Here is a 27,669-nt window from a genome sequence, read left to right as displayed (position 1 = left end):
ACGAAGCTACATTCAAATCAATGGGGAAAAAGGTAGATTATTTTGTAAATAGTGATGGGGGGAGTGAAAAACATCACACCTATATCTCACAACAGAAAGCTTAGAATCGAAGACTTAAATGTAAAACAAACAAACAAAAAACTAATAACCAACCATAAAAGTACTAAAAGCAACCTAGAAAGAATTTCTTTATATTTCTCATAGTGGAGAGGGCCTTTCTAAATTTGGTACAAAGCATTATTGCAAATATTGATATAGGGACTTCCATGGTGGTCCAGTGGGTAAGACTCCAAGTTCCCAGTGCAAGAGGCTCGGCTTCGATCCCTGGTCAGGGAACTAGATCCCGCATACATGCCGCAACTAAGAGTCCGCATACCACAACTAAGACGTCCACATGCCGCAACTAAGACCCAGTGCATCCAAAATAAATAAATAAATATTTAAATAAGAAAATATAAGCACATAAAAATCAAAATTTTTTTAGAAAGCAGAACCCACCAAAAGCAGAGTCAAAACACAAGTGGGGGAAATTTGGCAATTTATGTCACAGACAAGGGACTAATTTTCCAAATATTTGAACAGGCCCCACGAATCAATTAAAAAAGCAACTTGACAACCCAATTGAAAAATGGGCAAAGTATTGAATAGAATCTTCGCAGAAAATAAAATACAGATGGCTCTTAAGTCTATGAAAAGATGCTTAACCTCAACCTATAATAAAAGTAATGCAAATTAAAGCATTGAAATGCCATATTTTATCTATTACCTTGGCAATGAACCAAAAAACTGATAATATTTCATGTTAGTCTTGATGTGGGGAAGTACTCTTTTATAATGCTGACCAATGTATAAATTGTTACCAGTTGGAAGTTACCATTCTTCCAGTTGGAAGCATTTCTAAACTTCTGAAGTTGATATTTTGGAGATCAACCATGATCCACAAAATATACTTAAGCATGTCTGCTAGAGATATAAATGAATGAAATAGATGTTATAAGACATTTTTTATTTCCTAAAAAATATACTTCCTTTTACTATCTTAAATATGCTTCCATTCCACAGACCTTCTAGAAGAGAATCTTTTAGAACATCTAATCTGACAAATATGTATATACTTATAGGGCAGTGAGGGAGGATATTTGAAATCAGGACTAAACCTGATTTCAGAAAACTGGACACACAATATTTATATCTACCTTGCACACTGGATCAGCCTATAGGCAATGTACTTGTGGAATAGGTATCCCAGCCGAACTTTGTCCGTATGAAGTGTCTCAATTATGAGATTCCTAGCTGTTGTGTGTAGTTGTGAAGGGAGTATAGAAGCTTTTGTCTCCTGATTTAAGAGAATCAGGTTCTTCCGCTGAGCCTCCACATCAACAAAATAGTTCTGTTCTTGGAGCTCTTGAGGATAGGAAGTGGGCACCATCATCTTGGTTTTCTGGGTACCTGAAAGTGAGGTCAGTATCCAGGGCTTATCTATAGGGGGAAATCGGGATTTCTGGTCCCATTCAAAGGTGAGCTCTGTGATGTTTTGGGTAGTAAGAGAAGGTAGTGATATTACAGGCTTAATGAGAGTAGGAAGGGCCCCCTCATCAATGTAAGGGGTTTGGGATACTGGTGTCCTGTAATCAGTAAGATAGGACTTAAATGTTCTAAATTGTTCCGTAGCAAAAGGATCTCGGGGGTCTCTGGATTTCTTCATAAGTGCCAGAGACCTCTGATATTTGGAACTTCTTAGTGGTGAAAGGGGCTTGAGGTACCTTGAAACTTGGAGCACTGGGATGGACCAATGCTGATTTAGGTTTCAGAGAAGAAATAATTGACAATCTTTCCTTACTTTTCTTAGAGACAGGAGAGGACAAATTTTTCTGGGGCTTTCCAGGGGTTGAGGGAGCCCATAGTGTAGGGCGTTGCCCAGGGGTGGGAGGGATCCATAGTGGGCAAGCTTGACCAGGAAGGGTCCATGGTGACAGATGCTGCCTAAGGGTAGAAGGGGCTTGTAGATAGGGAGATTGCTCATGGGTGGCAGAGGTCTGGAATGCCTGGGGCTGCTCAGAGAGGGTTAAGGGTCCAGATTCCAAGAGTTCCTCAGGGGTGGAAGAAGCCCCAGGAACCAAGCACTTCCCATGAGAGAAAGGAGCCCAGATACTGGGAATCTGTGCAGAGGTGGCTGGGACTCCAGATATAAGGAGCTGTCTGAGGTCAAGAAGGGGCTTCAATATCAGAGGCAACTGGGGAGTCACAATGTCCCTAGATATGAAGAATTGCCTAGAACTAAGAAGGGCCTGGTGCAAGGGGCTGCCCTGGAGTGGGAGAGGGCCCAGATATTGGGCTGGGGACTGGAGCTGGGAACCGAACAGAGGTGGATTGACCCTTAGAAACTGGGGTCTGTCTAGAGGAAGGAAAAGTCTGTGGTGCCAGGAGCTTCCTGGGTTCTGAAGGAATCCTCATTCCCAAGGATTTCCCAGGGACAAAGGGGGCTTGTGTAAGAGGAGACCTTGATATCTGCAAAGGAGTAGAAGAGACCTCAAATATAGGGGACTTCTCAGCAACAGGAGCAGATGATACTGGGGACTGCTTAGGAATGTGAGGAGCACGTGTTGTGATAGATTTATCAGTAATGGAAAAGATCCCAACTTCCAGAGTATGTCTTGAAGGAGAACCAGCCCTGTGTGGTAAGGACTGCTCATTAATAAGAAGAGCTCCTAATTTTAGGTCCTGCTCAGACCTGAGAGTAATACCCATGGACTGGGCCTGTCCTGGGGTGAAAGGGGCTCCCAAAGGTTGGATTTGTTCTGGGATGTGGGGAGATTCTAAGGTATAGTTGTTATCTGAGGTGGGAGGAACTCCTAATTCCTCAAACTGTTCTGGAGAGAGAGAAACCCCCAATGCTTGAGCCTGTCCTAAAGTGAAAGGGGCCCCCAAGTCCTGGGCCTGCTGAGGGGTGACATGGATCCCCAGTCCCTGGGCCTGTTGAGGGGTGAGAGTGATCCCCAGTTCCTGGGTCTGCTGAGCGGTGACATGGGGGACCACCTGTGCCTGGGCCTGTTCAGGGGTGACATGAATCCCCAGTGTCTGGGCCTGCTCATGGGTGAGAGTTATCCCCAATGCCTGGACTTGCTGAGGGGTAAGAGTGACCCTCAGTGCATGGGCCTGCTCAGGTGTGTGGGCTGCTCCCAAACCCTGAGACATCTTAGGAGTAGGGGTTTCCCCCAATTCCTGAACCTGATGGGAGGTGGGGGTGATTCTCAGTGCCTTGGCCTCTTCAGGGGTGAGGTCAATTTCCATTGCCTGGGTCTGCTGAGGGGTAAGAATAATGGACTTTGTGGGAGACTGTCCAGAAATAGAAAAGGCTCCTGGTGAGGAAGATTGTGTAGAGATGGGAGGAATGATTGGTATGGGGTGCTTTCCATCAGCCAGATTCTCTAATTTCTTAAGATTCCCATTGAACTCTCTTCTTTGGTGTAACTGCAATGCGTCTTTTGGTGTGCTCTGCCACCTGGAAGACAATGTCACTGAAGTGTGACTGAGCACCTGTTCTGGTTGTTCAAAAGTTTTCATCTCCTTTGCTGTTTTCTGCTTCTGCCTTTCATGGTCCTCTACCTTTCTCCTTGGCTTCTGCTTCTCCTCCTCTCTCTGCCAACTGCTTTCTTGCTCCAGTTATCTCACTTCCTTCTGAACCTGCATCATCTGCTGTCCTTTCTCCTTCTCCAAGGGCACTCCTTGTTCTTTCATTTTTTGCTTCCATGCTTCCAGCTGCTGCTGCTTTGACTTCTGATGCCCTTCTTTCTCCTCTTCCCTTTTCTTTTGCTTCTCATCTGGCTCAATCTGCTTTTGCATCCTGTTTTTGCTGTCCCTTCCACACCTCTTCTTCCTGCCGCTGTTTCTGCTTCTGTTGCCCTCGCTTTCCCTCCTTCATTGGGAGCCATGCCTCTTCCTTTTCCAAATTCTTATTTATCGTCTCATAGCTCCTTTCTTCTAGCCTTTGTTTTTCCTTCTCCTTATGGTCTTTCCCTACTGTTGAGGCTACAGGAACATCCCTTTCACTTTCTTTTTCAGCCAAGATCATTTGTATTAAATTGTCAGTTAGTGGGCCAAGGCTCTCCTGTGAAAGTAAGGTGCTAATTTCTGACTTTGCACTAATCTGCTTCTGAAAATGCACTTCTGGCATACATTAGACCACTTTTTTTAGTTCATAGGTTTCTCTCCAATTTATCCTGCATTTTTTATATCTTTGTATTTTCTCAAGATTTTTGTCACAGTTTCAGTCACTTTTTGGAAACATTCCTCGATTTTTGCCTTTATGATTCCTAATTTTTCAACTTCTGCTCTTTTTAATAATAACTCTTCTTTTGACCTAGTCTTTTTATCCAAAGGCTTTCCTGTGTTATCAATTTTCTCTTTTAGGAATGACACTATGGCTTTCTGAATTTCTTCTAGGTTACTCTGTTCTCTTTTGCCATCTGGAATTCCTGAAGTCTCTTTAGTTATCCTAGACTGTGATTTAACAAGTTCAAGAGACTTGACTTTCATGGCGAAGACGGACATATCCTTCTCTTCAGTTTTTTCTTCTTTGCTTATAATGGTTCCTGGAGAGATTTGGTGTTTCTTTCCTTTTATTTTCATTTTCTCAGAGGAATAATCAAGTTGGCTCAACCTGGATGGCTCTGCTTGGCTACTCATCTCACTTCTGCCTTCTTCGTCCATTGACTCAATGATGAGTTCCTCTTTATTCTCTGAAGAAATTTGACTTTTGCTATGTGAATATTGAAGTTTGGCTTTCCTGAGTCTTTCCCATATACTACTGGTTCCACTTTTGCCACCTTGGCTCTTTGTGTCAGAAGGGAAATCAGAAGGAAAATGTTGACTTTTTGATTCAGTGAGTGACTTTGATTTGCTTTCAGAAAAGGATTTGATTTCTTTTCTTTTCTAGTGCTTGTATTTCAAAGTGGTGATCAAGTTTGGTCCCTGTGACTTTCTGTTTACCTTTATCATCATTCACATTTGATTCAGAGGTCTCCTGCACATATGGGCCTTTTGTGCGCTTTCCTTCCTGTGATTGATACTGATCAGTCCCATCTTTCTGAAAGGCACTGCCTTTCTTCGCTGATATCTTATCTATAATGATATCTTCAGTGATCTCTTCAGAAGACTTTTTCTGTTTTTTTTCAGGTAAAGGGTATTGCTGGTCAGTTATATCTGAAATTGTCTCACCTTGGGCTGTGTATGAAGGAGATGAGTCCCACTTGATCCCCAAGGCTTTGGTCCCTTTTTGGGGGGCCTCATCTACAACAATTTCAAATTCTTTGGCCAAAATATTATCTACACTGTCTAATGTGTCAGCTTGGCTAATGGCTAATTGTGGAGAAGGCTCAGGTAACACTCTCAGTGTTGATGTGGGCAATGCTTGGTGTTCTATGCCTTTGGATCGAACAAGGTGTGTATATTTTTCTTCTGCTTCTTGAAGTTTCTGCTGAAGCATTTCATTTTTTTTAACTGAGATCTTGTATTATCTTCAGGGAAATCTCTTTCACTTGTCTCATTTGTATACATATTGGCACTTTGGAGGTTAATAACTTTCACTTCATCATTTAGTGTACTCAAAGCTTTCGAAAGGTTTTCTATTGTTGATGACATATATTTAATAGCATTGTTTTCCAATTTATTGAACACTGCAGTATCTTTGAGTTCCTGTAGCATATCTTGGATTTCTGAAACCTTTGTATTTGTTGCAAATTGATCACTAATCATCTGATCTGGTCTTAAAGCATGAGCTGTTGCAGGTCGCTGTATAACACTTTCTATCCAAGATTTCCATAGAGAACCTCTAGATGCTAGACGAAATAAATAGATAAATTAAATAATGAGATCGTGTTTCTTCTTTTGTGCTGTGCTCTATGTTTAAGCCTAAGGAATTGAGCCTAAATTAACAGATAGATATAGGATAAAGTTTCATCAGGAAAGTTTGGCCCCAAAATAAACAGCACTTTTTTCAAAAAAATGACTCTTTTCCCACAATCATCTAGAAGTTCTTCTTCCAGAGTTTAGGAGAAGAACTCAGCTGTGACCTCAACTTACTTTCGATTACAATTTTGAGATTAGACATAAGGTAAACCAGAACTTTCCTTTGGTTTTGATTATGCTTGGTGCTTTCCATTTTCTTTCTTGGGTTCCTATCTTTCTATTCGCCCTTTTCTGAGTCGAAGCTAACCTTGATTCTTTCAAAAGGATCACAAAAGACTAGAAGGCAAACATTTGAAGGGATTTCCAAAATGGCTGAATGAGAAACTCAGCAAATTTTTCCCAAAAAGGCAATGAAAAAACTGAGCAAAACTGCCAAAAACAATCATTTTAGGACTTTGGAAACTGAGCAAAGGCATACAACAAATTGAGAAGAATTTATTCAAGAAAAATTTGCTATGATGTTTTAGCCTGGAGCTGCTTCCATCTCCAACTCCCTAGCCCTATGGCCTGAGTTCTACCAGAGTGAGGCAACCTGTGAGGACTGACAGCTCTACTGCCTGAGGGGGTTGATTTGATCTAGAGCAAAGCAATTCTTTAACAATTCTACTTTAACCCATACACAGATCTGTTAGCAAAGAGTAGAAGCCTTACTGGATCAATCTGGATTAATTAACGATTGACTAATCATTGACTGACCACTAAGCTATGCTGACCCAAAAGTAACCGCTAAAATTCAGGCTTAAAAATAAAAATAAACAAACAAAAAAATACAACTGAGCAGAGATATCACTGGCTGCCCACTGTGGGGGATACAGACTCCACCAAATTAGTCCAGACAAGTCACTAAAAAACAAACCAAAAAGGCAACAGAAACAAACTCTGGAGGTTGTAAGGAGAATCAAAATCCAGAGTTGCTACAACATATTACCTAAAATGTCCAGTTTTCAACATTAAAAAAAGCATGCAAAGAAACAGAAAAGTGTGACCCATACACAGGAGGAAAAGCAGTCAGTAGAAATTGTCTCAGGGACCAGGGAGAGGAGTGGGCAGATGTTGGACTTATTAGAAAAAAAGAAGCAGTTATAAATATGTCCAAAAAACTAAAAGAAACCATATTTTAAAATAAAAGTATGATGACAATTACTCGTCAAATAGAGCATACCATTAAAGAGATGAAAACTGGAAAACCAAGTGGAAAAATTGGAGTTGAGTAGTACAATAACTGAAATGAAAAATTCACCAAAAGGGCTCAACAGCATGTTTGAGCTTACAGAAGAAAATAACCAACAAACCTGATGCTAGATAACTAGAGATTGTCTACTCTGAAGAACAGGGAGGAAAAAGAATAAAGAAAAATGAACAAAGCCTCAGAGACTTGTAAGATACCATCAAGCATACGAATGTACAAGCAATAGAAGTCCCAGAAGAAGAAGACAGTGGGGCATTAAAAGTATTTGAAGAAATAATGGCCAGATTATCCCAAATTTGATGAAAAACATTAATCAACACGTTCAAGAAGCTCAGCAAATTCTAAGTGGGATAAATACCGAAAGATCGATACCTAGAACATCATAGTCAAACTGTTGAAAGCCAGACAAAGTGAGAATCTTTAAAGCAAAAAGAGAAAAATGACTCATCACAATCAAAGGAGACCCATTTAGAACAGGGGAACCGCAGTAAATTTAACAGGTCACTTCTTATCGGAAACAGTTGAGGCAGAAGGCAGTGGGATGGTATATTCAAAGTGCTGAAAGAATAATACTATTAACCAAGAATTCTATATCCAGCAAAACTGTTCTTCAAAAATAACACAGCAAACTTGATGCTAGATTACTAGAAGTGAAGACATCCATTCCCTGAAATAACACTCTTCCCAAAGTAGCATGAATGTACAGCCCTCATAGCCATCATTATTGCATGTTTTTAAACACTTCTCTAAATGTATTACGGAAGAGCTATCACATCCATTCACTGAAATAACACTCCTGTCAAAGTTGCTTTCAGTGAACACTCATATATCCATAGTTAATACATGTATTTTTAAACTCTTCTCTAAATACATTACAGAATGTCTGTCACATCCATTCACTGAAATAAGTACATGCTTCTCAAAGTAGCATGCATGTACAACTCTTTATTTTTAATGAAGGTAAGAAATAATATATACTGACAGCAAGTAAGCATATGAGAAGATGCTCAATATCACTTGTCATTGGAGAATTGAAATTACAGTGAGATACTGTTGCACACCTATTAAAATATCTAAAATTTTTAAAAAAACAGATAATACCAATGCTCGCAAGGATATGGAGTAACTGGAACTTTTGTTTATTGCTGGTGGGAATGAAAAATGGTACAGATACTTGAGAAGACAGTTTGGAAGTTTCTTACAAAATTACTTACAAAATAATGTAGTCTTTAAAAAATTTACTACTATTATTTATTTATTTTTGCCTGCATGGGGTCTTTTTTCCTATGTATGGGCTTTCTCTAGTTGTGGTGAGTGGGGGCTATACTCTTCGTTGTGGTGCGCGGGCTTCTCCTGGCTTCTCTTGTTGTGGAGCACAGGCTTTAGGCACGCGGCCTTCAGTAGTTGTGGCACGTGGGCTCAGTAGTTGTGCCTCGTGGGCTTTAGAGCGCAGGCTCAGTAGTTGTTGTGCACAGGCTTAGTTGCTCCGCGGCATGTGGGATCTTCCCGGACCAGGGATCGAACCTGTGTCCCTGCGTTGGCAGGCGGATTCTTAACCACTGCGCCACCAGGGAAGTTCCAAATATTTATTTATTTGGCTGTGCCAGGTCTTAGGTACGGCACACAGGATCTTTGTTGCGGTGTGCAGACTTCTTAGTTGTGGCATGTGGACTCTTAGTTGCAGCATGTGGGATTTAGTTCCCTGACCATGGATGGAACCTGGGCCTGCATTGGGAGCACGGAGTCTTGACCACTGGACCACCAGGGAAGTCCCAATGTAGTCTTATATGATTCAGCAATCATGCTTCTAGGTATCTACCCAGTTAATTTGAAAACTTACGTCCACACAAAATACTTGCATGAGAATGTTTATAGTAGCTTTATTCTTAATCACCAAAACCTGGAAGCAGCCAAAATGTCCTTCAATAGGGAGATAAACAAACTGTGGTACATCTATACAATGAAATATTATTCAGCAATAAAAAGAAATAATCTATTAAGCCACAGAATGTTATGGAGGAAACTTAAATATGTATTGCTAAGAGATAGAAACCTGTCTGGAAAAGCTACATACTGCATAATTCCAATTATATGACATTCTTGACAAGTCAAAACTATAGGGACCCTAAAAAAGCAGTGGTTGCCAGAGTCTTGGAGAGAGGGGAAGGATTAAACACAGGGGATTTTTAGGATGCAGAAACTATTCTGTATGATACTGTAATGGTGGATACATGACAATATACATTTGTCAAACCCTACAGAACTCTACAGTACCAAGAGTGAAACTACATAGGCACATTTTTAAAAATAACCACCTAGGAGGTAAGGGGATCCCAGGAAGGAATTCATACTATGATATGAGAATCTAACCATATTAGAAATGTATGACACAACCTCACTGAAGGAAATGGCAGTGCTGGGGAAGAGGGAGTGTTGCTGACCTAAGTAACTGGAAATGAAAGGATTCTGTAAGACCAAGGCAAAAGGAACTACATATGAGGGCTGTACTGTAGTTGATAAGTTGTTTCCCTTGGGAGTATGGGTTAATAATTCTGATACTGCTATACATGTATACTGGACTGAACAATTAAGTAAATGGATGGCAGATGGTAGGAACAGGTTTCTCACTGTTTTGGGTAGGAATTTACTGATAAGCAAGGGGAGGGAGCTAGAATGATCCATGTGATAGTGAATTAGAGTTAGAGACATTGACAAGAACTCATGTTTAGCTTAATGTAGTTACAGATGATTATATACATAAATGTCTATAGATATGTGTATATTCATGGGTCAGCACACGCACACATTTTTTTTGCTCTGTAGATGAGAGGGCCAAGGGAATTCCCTGGTGCTCCGGTGGTTAGAACTCCAAGCTCTCACTCCCAAGGGCCCAGGTTGAATCCCTGGTCAAGGAACTAAGACCCCACAAGCCAAAAAAAAAAAAAAAGAAAAAAAAGAAAGATGAGAGGGCCAAACAGAAATAACACCCTAGTAGCAATGACCACACATAGCAACCAGATCTTGGTTTTTAATACTATTCTCTAATGAAAGGAACCAGAAGTCCTTGGAGAAATGACAGATTCTGGAACTGGGGCAGGAAATATTCAAGATGAACCTGAAGCATCTTGTAAGTACCAGAAAGTAAGGAAGTGCTAAAAATAAAAGATAGAATAAACCACATTGACGCGGGTATGTGAAAGGGGCACAAAAACCAACTGAAAGAGGTTCTGATGGCCAAAGCTGGAACTTGAGCAAGAAAATAAAAGTAGTATTAGGTTTTATAACCCAAAGTATTAAATATCTGTGAGTTCATTTTGATATAAATAAATAATCTAATAAATTACTAAATAGGAGAGAAGAGACAGACTCCTGTGCTTAAAAGTTCAAATAATTTATGTAGATACTCCACCCTAGAGGAGGGGGCGCATAACTCTCCATTCCTTAAATGTGGGCTGCACATATGGACTTCCTTTTAAAGAGCACAATATGGCAAATGAGGAAAAAACTAACTTTGCAGTGGAGAAACCTGACAAGCACTATTTTAGCTAGGTGATCAAGGTCAACACTGAGTCATAAATCATTTGATAATATGTACCCTTGAAATGATATTGTGACAATAGTACTTTACCTCTGTGATCTTTCTCCCCAAACCCCATAGCCCCAGGGTAAATGTGAGAAAAATATCAGATGAATTCCAATAGAGGGGCATTTTACAATACACCTGACTGGTACTCCTCAAACCCATCAGGGACATCAAACACAAGGAAAAATCTGAGAAATTGTCACAGCCAAGAAAGCCTAAGGAGACATGGCAACTAGATGTAATCTGGTACCCTGGATGGGCTCCTGAAACAGAAAAAGGACACTAGGTAAAAACAAGGAATTATTAATCAATTACAAACTTTAATTAATAATGTCTCAATATTGGTTTGTTAATTATAGCAAATGCATCATACTAATGTAAATATTAATAATAATAAAGTATGGTGAGATAAATGGAACTTTATTATAGTCTCAATTTTTCTCTAAATCTAAAACTGCCTGAAAAAAATGAATGTGAAATGAAGACAATGCCAGATAAGCAATGACTTGGTGCTGGTAGACTGGCCTTACAAGACATAGTAAAGAAGTCCTTTAGGTTGAAAGAAAATGACACCAGAGGATAATGCAATTTCACACAAAGAAATAAAGAGCACCAGTATATGTAAGTAAATTTAAAAGACGGTAAAAATATTATTTTCTTTTTCCTCTCTTAGTCAATTAAAAAGACAATCATATAAAACAATAATTTATATGGACTTCCCTGGTGGCGCAGTGGTTAAGAATACTCCCACCAATGCAGGGGACATGGGTTTAATCCCTGGTCCAGGAAGATCCCACATGCCTCGGCACAACTAAGCCCATGTGCCACAACTACTGAGCCCACGTTCCACAACCACTGAAGCCCACGTGCCTAGAGCCTGTGCTCCGCAACAAGAGAAGCCACCACATTGAGAAGCCTGTGCACTGCAATGAAGAGTAGCCCCCGCTTGCTGCAACTAGAGAAAGCCCACGTGCAGCAGCGAAGACCCAACGCAGCCAAAAATAAATAAGTAAATAAATAAATAACAATAATTATAAAACTATATTGTTGGGCATATAATGCGTAAATATGTAATATGTATGACAAAGCACAAAGGAGGGGAAGAGAATGGAGGTATTGGAGCAAAGGTTCTATATTTTGCTGAAATTAAGTTAGTACTAATCTCTGGCAGATTGTGGTAATTTAAGGTGTATAATGCAGTTCCTAGAACAACCACTAAGAAAATTACTCGAAAAATGTAGGAAAAAATGGAATTAAAAGGTAGACTAGGGCTTCCCTGGTGGCGCAGTGGTTGAGAGTCCACCTGCCGATGCAGGGGACACAGGTTCGTGCCCCAGTCTGGGAGGATACCACATGCTGTGGAGCGGCTGGGCCCGTGAGCCATGCCCGCTGAGCCTGCGCGTCCGGAGCCTGTGCTCCGCAACGGGAGAGGCCACAACGGTGAGAGGCCCGCGTACTTCAAAAAAAAAAAACCAAAAAAAAAAAAAGGTAGACTAGAAAATATCTGTTTAGGGGACTTCCCTGGTGGCGCAGTGGTTAAGATCCACCTGCCAATGCACAGGACACGGCTTTGATCCCTGGTCCCGGAAGATCCCACATGCCATGGAGCAAGTAAGCCCGTGTGCTACAACTACTGAGCCTGTGCTCTAGAGCCCACGAGCCACAACTACTGAGCCAGTGCGGCACAACTACTGAAGCCCACGTGCCTAGAACCTGTGCTCCGCAACAAGAGAAGTCACCGCAATGAAAAGCCTGCAAACCACAAAGAAGAGTAGTCCCTGCTTGCTGCAACTAGAGGAAGCCTGCACGCAGCAACGAAGACCTAACACAGCTAAAAATAAAATAAATAAAAATAAAAATAAAATATCTGTTTAACACAGAAGGCAGTAAAAGAAGAATAGAAGAAGAAAAAGATATATGAGACATATGGAAAACAGCAAAATAGCAGGTATATATCCAACCATATCAATAATTACATTAAATATGAATTAATCACTCCAGCCAAAGTCAGAGATTGCCATATTGTATTTAAAAATTAAAAAAAGCCCACAAGATCCAACTATAAGTAACACATCCTAGATTTAATCTTGCTAACAGTAACGACAGGGGAGCTAGAGAGACTATACTAATATCCGGCAAAATAAACGTTAAGGAAAAAAAAATAGTTCTAGAGATAACAGAAGACATTTTATAATGATAAAAGGGTCAGTTCATCAGGAAGCTAACACAATTATAAACATATGTGCATCTAACAACAGAGCCTTCAAATACAGGAAGCAAAAAAACTGACAGAATTAAAGAGAGAAATAACAATAATATTGGAGAGTTCAATATCCCGCTCTCAATAATGGATAGAACAACTAGATAGAAAAATCAGCAAAGAGATACATAGAAGACTAGAACAACAATATAAACCAACTATAAAACACTGCACCTGACAACAACCAGATATATATTCGTCTCAAGAACACATGGAATACTCTCCAGAATAGCTCATATGCTAGGCTATAAAACAAGTCCCAATACATTTAAAAGAATTAAAATAATACAGAGCATGTTCCTCAATTGCAATGTGATAGATAGATGGATAGATAGATTATATATAATCTCCTTCTGGTTCTGCTCTCATGGTTGAATTCTGACTGATACAAGTTCATAATACAACACTAAAACCATGATCCATATAAGAAAAAAATGATAAATTGATGGAACATCATCAAAATTAAACACTTTTGGGTTTCAAGGCACCATTAAGAAAATGAAAGACAAGCCACAGAATGGGAGAAAACATTTGCAAATCACTTTTCTGATAAAGGACTTGTATCCAGGATATATAAGGAACTCTTAAAACTCAATAATAAAAATGGCTAAGTATTTGAATAGCCATTTCATCAGATATAGGAATGACTAATAAGCACATGAAAAAATACTCAACATCATTAATCATTAGGGAAATGCAAATTAAAACCACAATGAGGGCTTCCCTGGTGGCGCAGTGGTTGAGAGTCCGCCTGCCAGATGCAGGGGACACGGGTTCGTGCCCCGGTCTGGGAAGATCCCACGTGCCGCGGAGCGGCTGGGCCGGTGAGCCATGGCCGCTGGGCCTGCGCGTCCGGAGCCTGTGCTCCGCAACGGGAGAGGCCACAACAGTGAGAGGCCCGCGTACCGCAAAAAAAAAAAAAAAAAAAAAAAACACAATGAGATATCACTTCATACTTATTAGAAAGGCTATAATAAAAAAGACAGACAATGACAAGTGTTGTTGAGGATGTGAAGAAACGAACCGTAATACACTGCTGATGGAAATTGCAATGGTGATGTCACTTGGGAAATCAGTTAACAATTTCTTAAAAAGTTAAACATAAGTTTACCAGCAATAGATAAATAAATGACATAGAAATTCTACTCCTAGGTATCTCGAAAAAGAAATGAAATTTTATGTCCACACAAAAACTTATACATGTGTGTTCATAGCAGCATTATTCATAAAAGCCAAAAAGTGGGAGCAATGCAAATGTCCATGCACTGGTAAATGGATAAACAAAGTTTGGTATATGCAAACAATGGTGTACAATTGGCAATAGAAAGGAAGAAACTACTGATACATCCTATAACATGGCTGAACCTCAAAAACATTATGCTAAATGAAAGACACCAGACATAAAAGACTACATAAAATATGATTCCACTTCATGAAATGTCCAGGAAAGGCAAATCTATTGAGACAGAAAAGAGATTAGTGGTTGTCTGGGGCTGTGGGTGGGAATGAGGATTGACTGCAAATGGGCCTGAGAGATCTTTGGGGGATGATAAAAAAGTTCTAAAGTTAGATTGTGGTGATAGTTGCACAACTCTAAATTTATTAAAAGTCATTGAATTGTACAATTATCGTGGGTAAATTTTATGGTACGTAAATTATAAAGCTCTTTTTTAGAAAAAGTCAAATCTATTTTCAAAGTCTTAGAGCACTCTTACCTCATTTTTTCTTTTGTTTCTTCTTTTCTTCAAAGATGTACTAATTCTGCTCAGTAGCTTGACATTGCTCTCGATAGCTTTGAGCGTTTCTGGTAACATCTCCATTTGTGCTATACAGTGGTGGTGTTCATCAATATCAATTGTAGTCATCTCAGACAAAATGACATCTTGAAGAGAGTAAAAAAAATTACTTTTGTGCAGAAAAATAAATAATTATAACCATATAGGCTTATAATATTGGCTACCTATTCAATATTGTAGTATTGGGAAATATAGGTATCTCATAATTATTTCTATTCTGAGGCTTCTCTCTATGAAGAAATTTAAAAAGAGAAACTTGGAATAGAAGGCCGAACAATAAGCCTTGGCCATGAAAATATGGTTAAAATATGGTTGAAAGGTGTCTAATTTGTTAGTTCCCTGACTTCAGGGATGGGGATATCTAAAATGTGAACATGTGCTTTAATATTGGGGATCTAAACCCCAATTAACTCCTTTGGTAAGTTTTCTAGTATTTTATAACCCCTGTTACATGAGATTTCTTGTAACTAAATGAAATTTCTCTTTTTTGTATTCTTAGCTTATTCATTCTTTCATTCAACCAGTGTCTCCTCTGTCATGTACTGTTCTAGATCCTGAAGATACAGCATTGAATAAAACAAATTCCCTAATTTCATACTATTTACATTCTAGTGAAAGGACACAGACAAAAAATTTTTTAAAGACACATTAATTATAAAGTATGTCAGATGGTAAGAAATGCTATAGACAAAAATAAAGAAGAGTAAAGAATAATGGACAGTGCCAGTGGGTAGAGAATGGGGATGGTCAGAGAACACCTCATTTTAAAGAGAAATATAAGCAGAGAATGAGCCATGTGGCTACCTGATGGAAAATGTTCCAGGCAAGGGACTAGGAAGCATAAGGACACTGGGCAGGAGAATGCTGGCATGCTTGAAGAAAAGCAAGGAGGCCAGAATAGCTGGTACTAAGTGAGCGAGCTTATATTTTCCTTATTCTATTCTTCCTGGAACAGAGAGCACCTGTTCTCTAAATAACCACCTTAGTCTTTTCTTGTTTAGTCTTCTTCTAATCCTTCATAATTTGCTTATAATTCCATTCTCTAGCTTTTTCATTAACTTTAAATCACTTCTGGAAACTTACTCCATTCTTCCAACCAGGCCAGAATGTAGACAAGAGTCTTTTCTTTAATTTCAGCAGTCTTGGCACAAGTAACTATTTTCTCCAGCAAACTTGCTCTCTATTTCTTATGTTCTGTAAGGGATATTTTCCTTCCAGAGTGCACATTCTCATCCATAGTATAGTGATTTATTATTATCTACTGCACATTCTGCATGATGTCACCCAGCTGCATATTAAGGTCCTATAAGAATAAGAAGGGGCAATATATTAATAAATCCTCTGACAGTAAGCTTTGACCACCTTTCTTCCCAGAATGTCAGTGACAGTCACTATAGAGCTGTCTAATCAAAGGCCTGCCAATTCTAGTTTTTTGTTGTTGTTGTCTTTTGTTTGTTTGTTTTTGGCTGCGTGGCATGTGAGATCTTAGTTTCCTGACCAGGGATCAAATCCACACCCCCCTGCAGTGGAAGCATGGAGTCTTAACCACTGGACCACCAGGGAAGTCCCCTAATTCCAGTTTTTCTCTGAGTCTCAGATTTTCCTCTTAAATTTTTTTTCTCTGCCTTCATCCTAGCATTGCTATGATATAATGAAAAGAATATTGGGTCTGAAACCATATCTGGACTCCAACTCTAGCTCTCTCATTAAAATGACTTTTAATAAATCACTTAACAATTCTGAGCTGCCCTGACTCATCTGTAAAATAACGGAGATGCTGAGTTTATAGTTGATGTGAGACGCGTAAGATGTGTGAAATACCTTATAAACTGTGGCTGCTGTAAACAAACTAATTAATTACTAATTAATTAAAGGAAGTTACTTCTTTTTCTTTTTTTAATCAACGCTTACACCTGGAAAGCAGCTATCAGAATATTCCACAACATGACTTCTACTTCATTATTTCCCCTCCTCAAGAATCTATCAGCAAATTCTCAGTGGGGGTAATTACTGCCTCATATGGGCATTTAGAAATTTGTGGGGACTTCCCTGGTGGCGCAGTGGTTAAGAATCTGCCTGCCAATGCAATGGACACGGGTTCCATCCCTGGTCGGGGAAGATCCCACATGCCGCGAAGCAAATAAGCCCATGCGACATAACTACTGAGACTGCGCTCTAGAGCCGGCGAGCCACAACTACAGAGCCCACACACTGCAACTACTGAACTCCACATGCCTAGAGCCCACACTCCACAACAAGAGTGGCCACTGCAACGAGAAGCCCGTGCACCCCTACAAAGAGTAGCTCCCGCTCACCACAACTAGAGAAAGCCTGCACGCAGCAATGAAGACCCAACGCAGCCTAAATAAATAAATAACTTAAAAAAGAAATTTGTGGAAGCATTTTTGGTTGTAACAATGAATGGGAGGGAAGATTTATTGTATTTAGTAAAAGGTGCTAAGTAAGGGGTGCCAGCCCACCCAACGGTGCAATGGACAGTACACATGTTAAAGAATTGGTCCGTCCTGCATAAATTTTGACTGTCCCATGGGATATTCACATAGGTTTTAAAAAAATCTGTTTATAATTATCTGAGCCTAGAAACTTACTCTTTTTAAAGTATAAATGCAGAATAATTTTTTACAAAGTTTCATTGCTTACTGAAATTTCCAGGAATGCAAATATTTTGTAAATCAAAGGAAAATATTCTTTAGAATTTCTCCAATAAAATTTCACCATTCTGAAACACCATAGTACCAACTAGCAAGGCACTACTGCTAATAGTATGTAGTGCCAGTACAATAAACCTGCATTTGTATCAGCCTGTATTTGTAGCTTTCATATTTATTTTAATTCTACATAAGGATGCAAGCCTCTATCTACTACTTTGTTATGTCTTCTAGTGAAGTTTGACCTAGAATTTACACATTGAAATGCATGTTATTATAAATTAGCACTTATATTTACGCTCACATATTAATTTTTTAAAGTATCAGTATAGATATTTTATCTATGAATTTCACTTCAGAGGAACAAAGGTATGTTAAAAATATTTTAAAAGGGAATGGTAAATCTGATAGATGGAGAATCACTGCTCCATCGTTTCCAAATTTATCAATTACTCGCTCAGTTTGGCTTCAGACAAACTGAACTCTCTCTACACTCCTTACAATAACATTAAGATTTGGATTTTGCAAGCCAAATCACCATGTCAAAAGAGTAATCAGGGCTTCCCTAGTGGCGCAGTGGTTGAGAGTCCGCCTGCCGATGCAGGGGACGCGGGTTCGTGTCCCGGTCCGGGAGGATCCCACATGCCGTGGAGTGGCTGGGCCCGTGAGCCATGGCTGTTGAGCCTGTGCGTCTGGAGCCTGTGCTCCACAATGGGAGAGGCCACAACAGTGAGAGGCCCGCGTACCGCAAAAAAAAAAAAAAAAAAGAGTAATCAAATGTTAGGTGCTGGAAATACTGCAATCAGAAATAGGTAATGCAGTTGCAGCAAATTATCAGAAATACAGGAGAGCAGAGACAAAGTTTGATAAGCCGTGATGAAGAATAACATTACAAACTAACACACAGCATGGTGATTAAAGAAAAAGTATCACCAACTTCTCATAAATTCTCCCAGAAAATTGAAGAGAAAGGAACCTTTCTCAACTCATTCTTTGTGGTCAGAATTACCCTCATACCAAAGTCAGATAAAGATACTGCAAAACAGAAAAAACAAAAAAACTACAGACCAACATCTCTAAACATTGTTGCAAAAATCCTCAACAAAATACTAGCAAACAGAATTAAACAGCACATTAATAGAATTATATACCATGACCACGTGGGGTTTATTCAAGAGATGCAAAAATGGTTCAACATGTGAAAATAAATGAATGAAATATACCAAATTTACAAAAGGAAGGGGAAAAAAATCATATGATCATCTCAATTGATGCAGAATAAGCATGTGACAAAATTCAGCACCCTTTCATGATGAAAACTTCAACAAAACAGGTATAGAGGGAACATACCTCAAAATAATAAATGCCATATATGACAAGCCCACAGCTAACATCATACTGAAAAGTGAAAATCTGAAAATTATTCCTCTAAGATTAGGAACAAGGCAAGGATGCCCACTCTTACCAGTTCTGTTTGACATATTACTGGAAGCCCTAGCCAGAGTAATTAGGCAAGAAAAAAGAAATAGGGACTTCCCTAGTGGTGCAGTGGTTAAGAATCCACCTGCCAATGCAGGGGACACGGGTTCAATCCCTGGTCTGGGAAGATCCCACATGTTGTGGGGCAACATAGCCTGTGTACCACAATTACTAAGCCTGTGCTCTAGAACCTGTGAGCCACAGCTACTGAACCTGCGTGCCACAACTACTGAAGCCTGCATGCCACAACTACTGAAGCCCGTGCACCTAAAGCCTGTGCTCCACAACAAGAGAAGCCTGCGCACAGCAACGAAGAGTAGCCCCCACTCGCCGCAACTAGAGAAAGCCCACCCGCAGCAGCAAAGACTCAACACAGCCAAAAATAAATAAATATTTTAAAAAAGAAAAAGAAATAAAAGACATCCATATTGAGAAGGAGGAAATATTATATTTGTTTGCAGATGATATAATCTTATATATAGAAAACTCTAAAGATTCCATCAAAAGGGACTTCCCTTGTGGTGCAGTGGTTAAGAATCCACCTGCCAATGCAGGGGGCATGGGTTCGATCCCTGGTCCAGGAAGAGTCCACATGCCATGGAGCAATTAAGCCTGTGCACCACAACTACTGAGGCTGTGCTCTAGAACCCACAAGCCACAACTACTGGGCCCGTGTGCCACAACTACTGAAGCTTGCATGCCTAGAGCCCATGCTCCACAAAAGAGAAGCCACTGCAATGAGAAGCCCACTGTAACGAAGAGTAGCCCCTGCTCACCACAACTAGAGAAAGCCTGTGTGCAGCAACGAAGACCCAACACAGCCAAAAAAAAAAGTTTCCATCAAAAAACAACAGAAACAACAACAACAACCCAAACCTGTTAAAACAAATAAATGAATTCATGAAAGTTGCAGGATACAAAATCATACACAAAAATGTTTAGTTTTCTATATACTAATAATGAACTATCAGAAAGAGAAATTAAGAAAGTAATCCCATTTACAACTTCATCAAAAAGAATAAAATACCTGAGACTAAATTTAACCAAGGAGGTGAAAGACGTGTATATTGGAAACTACAAGACATTAATGAAAGAAATTGAAGAAGACACACATGGAAAAGTATTTCATGCTCATACACTGCGAGAATTAATATTGTTAAAATATCTATACTACCCAAAGCAACCTACAGATTGAATACAATCCTTTTCAAAATTCCAATGACATTTTTTACAGAAATAGAACAAAAAATCCTAAAAATAGAAGAAAAAATCCTGAAATTTTTTACAGAAATAGAACAAAAAATCCTAAAATTTGATTCTTTTGGAATCATAAAAGACCCTGAAGAGCTAAAGCAATATTGAGAAAAAAGACAAAAGCTGGAGGCATCAAGCTCCCTGATTTCAAACAATATTACAAGCTATAGAAATTAAAACAGTATGATATCAGCATAAAAATAGACACATACATCAATGGAACAGTAAAGAGAGCCTGGAAATAAACCCCCACACACATATCATCAGTTTATGACAAAGGAACCAAGAAGGGCTTCCCTGGTGGTGCAGTGGTTAAGAATCTGCCTGCCAATGCAGGGGACGTGGGATCGAGCCCTGGTCCGGGATGATCCCACATGCCGCAGAGCAACTAAACCCGTGCGCCACAGCTACTGAACCTGTGCTCTAGAGCCCACAAGCCACAACTACTGAGCCTGTGAGCCACAACTACTGAAGCCCACGTGCCTAGAGCCCGTGCTCTGCCACAAAAGAATCCACCACAATGAGAAACCCGTGCACCGCAACAAAGAGTAGCCCCCACTCACCGCAACTAGAGAAAAGCCCGCGTGCAGCAACAAAGACCTAAGGCAGCCAAAATTATTAAAAAAAAAAAAAAAAAAAGGAACCAAGAATATACAGTGGGGAAAGGAAAGTCTTTTCAATATATGGTGCTGGGAAAATTGGACAGCCACATGCAAAAGAGTGAAACTGGATTTCTATCTTATACCGTACATAAAAATTAACTACAAATGGATGAAAGACTTGAATGTAAGACCTGGAACTATAAAAATTCCGGAAGAAAACATAGGTAATGATCTCCTTGACATTGCTCTTGGTGATAATTTTTTGGATTTGACACCAATAGCAAAGGTAAAAAAAGCAAAAATAAACAAGTGGTACGACCTCAAACTAAAAAGCTTCTGGGGACTTCCCTGGTGGTCCAGTAGGTAAGACTCCATGCTCCCAATGCAGGGGGTCTGGGTTCAATCCCCAGTCAGGGAACTAGATCCCACATGCATACGACAACTAAGAGACCACATGACACAGCTAAGAGTCTGCATGCGCAACTAAGAAGTCCGCATGCTGCAACTAAAAGATCTCATATGCTGCAACGAAGATCCCAAGTGCCTCAACTAAGACCTGGTGCAGCCTAAATAAATAAATAGCTTCTGCACAGCAAAGGAAACCATCAACAAAATGAAAAAGCAACCTACCAAATGGGAGAAAATATTTGCAAATCATATATCTGATAAGGGGCTAATATTCAAAATATGTAAAGAACTCATACAACTCAATAGCAAAAACCCAACCAATCTGATTAGAAAAATGGACTGAAGATATGCATAGACATTTTTCCAACGAAGACATACAGATGGCCAATGGGTACATGAAAAGATGCTCTACCATTATTAATCATCAGGGAAATGCAAATCAAAACCACAACGAAATGTACCTCATACCTGTCAGAATGGCTATTATCAAAAAGACTAAAATTAACAACACTTCTTAGTGTTGGCAAGGATGTGGAGAAAAGGGAACCCTTGTGCACTGTTGGTGGGAATGTAAATTGGTGCAGCTACTATGGAAAACAAAATGGAGTTTCCTCAAAAGATTAAAAATAGAGCTACCATATGATTCAGCAATTCCACTTTTGGGTATTTATCTGAAGAAAATAAAAATACTAATTAGAAAAGATATTTGCACTCCCATGTTCACTGTAGCATTATTTACAATAGCCAAGATATGGAAACAAACCAAGCATACATAAATATACAATGGAATATTATTCAACCACAGAAAAGAATGAAGTTTTGCCATTTACAACAACATGGATGGACTTTGAATGCATTATGCTAAGTGAAATAAGTGAGACAGAGAAACACAAATACGGTATGATCTTTCTTATACGTGCAATCTAAAATAAAACTAAATTCATAGCTACAGAGAACAGTTTGGTGGTTACCAAAGGTAGGGGTAGGGACAGTGTGAAAAATGGGTGAACTATTTCTTTTTTTAGTTTAGTTTAAATAAATTGAATTTTTAAAAATCAGTTGTGTTGTTATACACTAACAGTTAACAATCTGAAAAGGAAATTGAGAAAACATTTCTACTTACAGTAGCATCAAAAGAATAAAATACTCATAATAAACTTAACCAAGGAGATGAAAGACAATGTTAAAACATCAGTACTACTGAACCAATCTACAGACAGTACAATCCCTAACAAAACCCCAATGGTGTTTTTTGCAGAAATAGAAAAATCCATCTTTAGTATTCATGTGGAATCTCAAGGTACCCCAAATACCCAAAACCATCTTGAAAAAGAAGAATAAAATTGGAGACCTCATACTTCTCATTTTCAATATTACTATAAATCTACAATAATTAAAATAGCATACTGTCATAAAAGACATATAGACCAGTAGAATAGAATACAGAGCCCAGAAATAAACTTTTGCATATATGGCCAAATAATTTTTGACAAGAGTGCCAAGACCATTCAATGGGAGAGGACAATCTGTCAACAAATGATATTGGGAAAACTGGATACCCACATGCAAGAATGAAGTTGGACCCTTATCTTATACTATATACAAAAATTGACTCAAAATGGATCAAAAACCTAAGCATAAGACCTAAAACTATAATACAGAGGAAATGTAGAGAGAAAAGCTTCATGACGTTGGATTTGGCAATGATTTCTTAGATAGGACACCAAAAGTACAGGCAATAAAAGTAAAAATAGATAGATTGGTCTAAATCAAAATTTAAAACTTGTGCATCAAAGGACACAACAAAGTGAAAAGGTAACCTATAGAGTGAAAAAAATTTTTGCAAATCATATATCTAATGAAGGGTTAATATCCACAATATATAAAGAACTCTTGGGACTTCCCTGGTGGCACAGTGGATAAGACTCCATGCTCCCAATGCAGGGGGCCCAGGTTCGATCCCTGGTCAAATCCACTGTGGGATCTGAGAACTAGATCCCACACGCATGCTGCAACTAAGAGTTCACATGCCACAACTAAGGAGCCCATGTGCTGCAACTAAGACCCAGAGCAATCAAATAAATAAATATTAAAAAGAACTTATTTAAAAATAAACTCTCAACATCAAATAAATAAATAACCCAATTCAAAAATGGGCAAAGGACTTGAATAGACATTCAAAGAAGATATATAAAATGGCCAACAGATATATGAAAAAAAGCTCAACATCACTAATCATTAGGGAAATGCAAATCAAAACCATAATGAGATACCACTTCACACCCATACAGATGGCTACTATCAAAAACAAACAAACAAGAGAAAAATAGAAAATAAATGTTGGCAAGGATGTGAAAATTGGAACTCTTGTGCACTATTGGTGGGAATACAAAATGATACAGCCACTATGGAAAATGTATAGCAGTTCCTCAAAATATTAAAAATAGAATTACCATATGATCCAGCAATTTTACTTCTGGGTATATACCTGAAATAATTGAAAACAGGGTCCCTAAGAGATCTTAGTACACCTGTGTTCATAGTAGCATTATTCACAATAGCCAAGAGATAGAAGCAACCCAAGTGTGCATTAACAGCTGAAAGGATAACAAGATGTGGTATATACATACATTGAAATGTTATTCAGCCTTAAAAAGGAAAGAAATTCTGACACATGGTACATGGATAAACCTTAAGACATTAAACTAAGTGAAATAAGCCAGTCATAAAAAACAAATACTGTATGATTTCACTAATATGAGATATCTAGAATGGTAGAATTTATAGAAACAAGTAAAATGGTGGTTTCCAGAGGCTAAAGGGAAGAGGGAAATAGGGTTTGTTTAATAGGTGTAGAGTTTTAGTTTTGCAAGATGAAAAAGTTCTGGGGGAATCCCCTGGCAGTCCAGTGGTTAGGACTCCGTGCTCTCACTGCCAAGGGCTGTGCAGTGGGGCCAAAAAAAAAAAGATGAAAATGTTCTGGAGGTTGATTGCATAACAATGTGATTATACTTAATACTACTGACCTATATACTTAAAAATGATTAAGATGATAAAATTTATGTTATGTGCGTTCTACCACAATTAAAATTAGACAAAAACTTTTTTTAAATTAAAATAAGGAGTAATCAGATGTTAAGTGCTGGAAATATTGCAATAAGAAACAGATGATCCAGTTGCAGCCAGTAATTTAAGTCAGGTATACAGGAGAGCAGAGTCAAACTTTGCTAGGTCAAGTGATGAAAAATAACATTACGAACTAACCAACTGCTCATAAATTCTTCCAGAAAACTGAACAGGAAAGAACATTTCCCAACTTATCCTTTGAGGCCAGCATTATCCTGATACCCAAATCAGACAAAGACATAAGAAAATAAACTATATGTCAATATTCTTTATGAACACAGTCACAAAAATGCTTAACAAAATATTAGAAATTAGATCAAACAATGGACTAGAAAGAAAACATTATGAATAAGTGGGGTTTATTCCTAGAACACAAGGTTGATTCAAAACTGGAAAATTAATAAATGTAAGTCACCATATCAATAGTCTAAATAAGAAAAAACATATGATCATCTCAATAGATGCAGAAAAAGCAGCTGACAACATTCATTCATGATTTTAAAAAAAATTCTGTAGCAAACTAGGAATAGAGGATAACTTCCCCAACGTGATGAAGAACATTTACAAAAAATTTACAGCTAGGATTATACTTAATGGTGAAAGTCTAAATTGCTCTAAGGATTCATTTTCATTCAATCTTGTATTAAGGTCCTACCCAATGCAATAAAGTAAGAAAAGGAAATAAAAGAATATTCATTGGAAAGGGAGAAATAAAAGGTTTGTATTTACAGACCAAACAAAAACAAAAACAAACCAAAAATCAAACAAACAAAAAACTGTCTGTGTAAAAACTCCCAAAGAATCTATAAAAAAGAGCTTCCAGTATACAAAAATCAAAACCATGTTTCTATACACTAGCAATAAACAATTGAAATTTAATAAAACAGTACCATTTGCAATTAACACTAAAAATATGAAATACTTAAGTACAAATCTAACAAGTGCAAGATCTGTGCATTGAAAATTACAAAGCATTGATGAAAGAAATCAAAGAAGATCTAAACAAATGATGACAATTCTAAGCACAGACAAGGATGTAGAGCAACTGGAACTCATACTTTCCCAGTAGGAATGCAAAATAGGAAAGCTATTTAAGATAACAGGCAGTTTTTTGTAAACGTATGCTACCATACGATCTAGCATACCATTCCTAGGTATTTAGCCAAGAGATGAAAACTTATGTTTATACAAGAATTTATACATGAATGTTTGTAGTGACTCTACTTGTAATTGCTCCAAACTGGAAACAACCTCAATATCCTTCAACTAGTGAATGCATGCTTTATGCTAAGACAGATTCAAATGATGTAGGGTATGATTCCCTTTGTGTAGCATTCAGGAAAGGGAAAACTATAAGGACAGAAAACTAATGGCTTCAGGGGTCTATCAGCCAGGGAGAGGTTGGCCACAAAAGGGCATAAGGGGATTTTTCGAGGAGACAGAATTGTTTTAAATCTGAATTTTGATGGTGATGACATGTCTTTGTCAAAACTCTTGAACAGTATACCAAAAGTGGGAATTTTACCTTAATTAAAAAAACAAAGTTACAGGCAGTAGAATCAGACTACCTGGATTTTATTTTATTTTTTTAATTTTTAAATTTTTTTGGCTGCGTTGGGTCTTCATTGCTGTGAGCGGGCTTTCTCTAGTTTTGGTGAGCAGGGGCTATTCTTTGTTGTGGTGCACGGGCTTCTCATTGTGGTGGCTTCTCTTGTTGCGGAACAGAGGCTCTAGGCACACAGGCTTCAGCAGTTGCAGCACTCTGGCTCGGTAGTTGTGGTACACGGGATTAGTTCTCTGCAGCATGTGGGATCTTCCCGGACCAGGGATCAAACCCGTATCCCCTGCATTGGCAGGTGGATTCCCAAGCACTGCACCACCAGGAAATCCCACACTACCTGGATTTGATTCAGATCCACCACAGTGTAACAACTATGACCTTTAGGCAGGCCTCAAATAGTCTCAGTTTCCCATCCGTGAAATAGGATTAATAGTAATACTTATCCATGTTGAATTATCATGGGAATTAAATGAGATAATCTGTAAATAAACTTTTACCATAGGTAACATGGTAAACACTTTAGATGCTACCAGGTTATTAAGTGCTTACTATATGCCAGAGGGGTGAAAGGGTCAAAGTAAGAAGAAGGGTAGAGAAAGCACCGTAACCTGGAGCAGGATAGAACATGAGAAGCAGATAATAGCAATAGCAAAATGAACACAGTGTACCTATTCTCCAGTTGAAAAAACAGAAAATCTTTAAAGTCTCCTGTGTTCCCCATATCAATTGCATCCCTTTCCCAATGCCCAGAGATAAATACTATCCTGAATTTTAATCTCTATACTTTTAACACTGTAGTAAGCTGAATGATGTCCCCATCCCCCAAAGATATTGTTAACGAACACAAGTTCCTTCACAGTGAGGCCAAACAAATCTAAATGTCGGAGTTTGGAGCAGAGAAAGGTTTATTGCAGGGCCAAGCAAGGAGAATGGGTGGCTCCTGCTCAGAAACCCACAACTCTCCAATGGTTTGGGGAGATAAGTTTTTACAGGCAAAATTGGGGGTGAGGGCTGCAGGGTGTGTGACTCTCTTCTGATTAGGTTGGTGGTGAGGCAACAGTATGGTGCTCTAGGAATCTTGTGTTCAGCCTGAAGTTACCATCATAACCTGGGTGGAGGCCTTAGTACCTGCAGAAGAACTCAAAGGCATTGTTACGTATATTCCTTGCAGAGGAACCAGGACACTGCCCCAAGGCTGCACTGTTGTTTCTTGACTGCTCCTCCTTTGCTTCTGCATTCCCTCCCTTCCCTGATTAGCAACTATTTGAATCTGCCCTTTAGAACTCAGGGAAGGTCGAGGAGGTTGAAGACTTTGCCTGCAAGTAAGAAACGGGGACACGGAAAGGATTTGTAACAGAGAGGGCCCCACAGGGTCTTACTCCACTTCAGTATCAGGTCATAATCCCTAGAATGTGTAAAAGTTACTTTATATGGAAAAAGGGTCTTTGAAGATGTGTTTAAATTAACGATCTTGGGGTGGAGAGGTTATTCTGGATTATCCAGGAGTGCCCTATTGCAATCACAAAGTGTCCTTATAAAAGGGAGGAAGAGGGACAAAATTTTACAGACACATACAGAAGAGAAGGTTCAAAGTGAAGATGGAGCAGAGAGAGATTTGAACCTGCTGGCCTTGGAGTCTGGAGTGATTTGTGGCCACAGACAAGGAATGCCAGCAGCTACCAGAAACTGCAAGAGACAAGGAATGGATTCTCAGAGTCCGGAGAGAGAGCAGCCCTGCTGATATCTGGACTTCAGCCCAGTGATGCAGATTTCAG

The 27,669-nt window shown here is 38.9% G+C and overlaps 1 protein-coding gene across 1 annotated transcript in view; it reads right to left on the bottom strand.

Moving 5' to 3' along the window:
- The window catches only part of FAM186A (family with sequence similarity 186 member A), a 50,686-nt gene extending 23,642 nt beyond the window's left edge, over nucleotides 1-27,044 (bottom strand). Inside the window, 12 exon segments of the mRNA XM_073789293.1 lie at nucleotides 1,197-1,690; nucleotides 1,692-2,199; nucleotides 2,306-3,844; nucleotides 3,846-4,194; nucleotides 4,197-4,933; nucleotides 4,935-5,497; nucleotides 5,499-5,535; nucleotides 5,537-5,837; nucleotides 14,715-14,747; nucleotides 14,750-14,881; nucleotides 15,879-16,098; nucleotides 26,994-27,044. Coding sequence (XP_073645394.1) covers nucleotides 1,197-1,690; nucleotides 1,692-2,199; nucleotides 2,306-3,844; nucleotides 3,846-4,194; nucleotides 4,197-4,933; nucleotides 4,935-5,497; nucleotides 5,499-5,535; nucleotides 5,537-5,837; nucleotides 14,715-14,747; nucleotides 14,750-14,881; nucleotides 15,879-16,098; nucleotides 26,994-27,044 — 4,964 coding nt within the window.
- Between the last annotated feature and the right edge of the window lie 625 nt (nucleotides 27,045-27,669).

This window comes from Tursiops truncatus, chromosome 11 (assembly GCF_011762595.2).
Source record: "Tursiops truncatus isolate mTurTru1 chromosome 11, mTurTru1.mat.Y, whole genome shotgun sequence".
NCBI classification, from domain to species: Eukaryota; Metazoa; Chordata; class Mammalia; order Artiodactyla; family Delphinidae; genus Tursiops; species Tursiops truncatus.
This window is presented reverse-complemented; position numbering and strand designations above follow the sequence as displayed.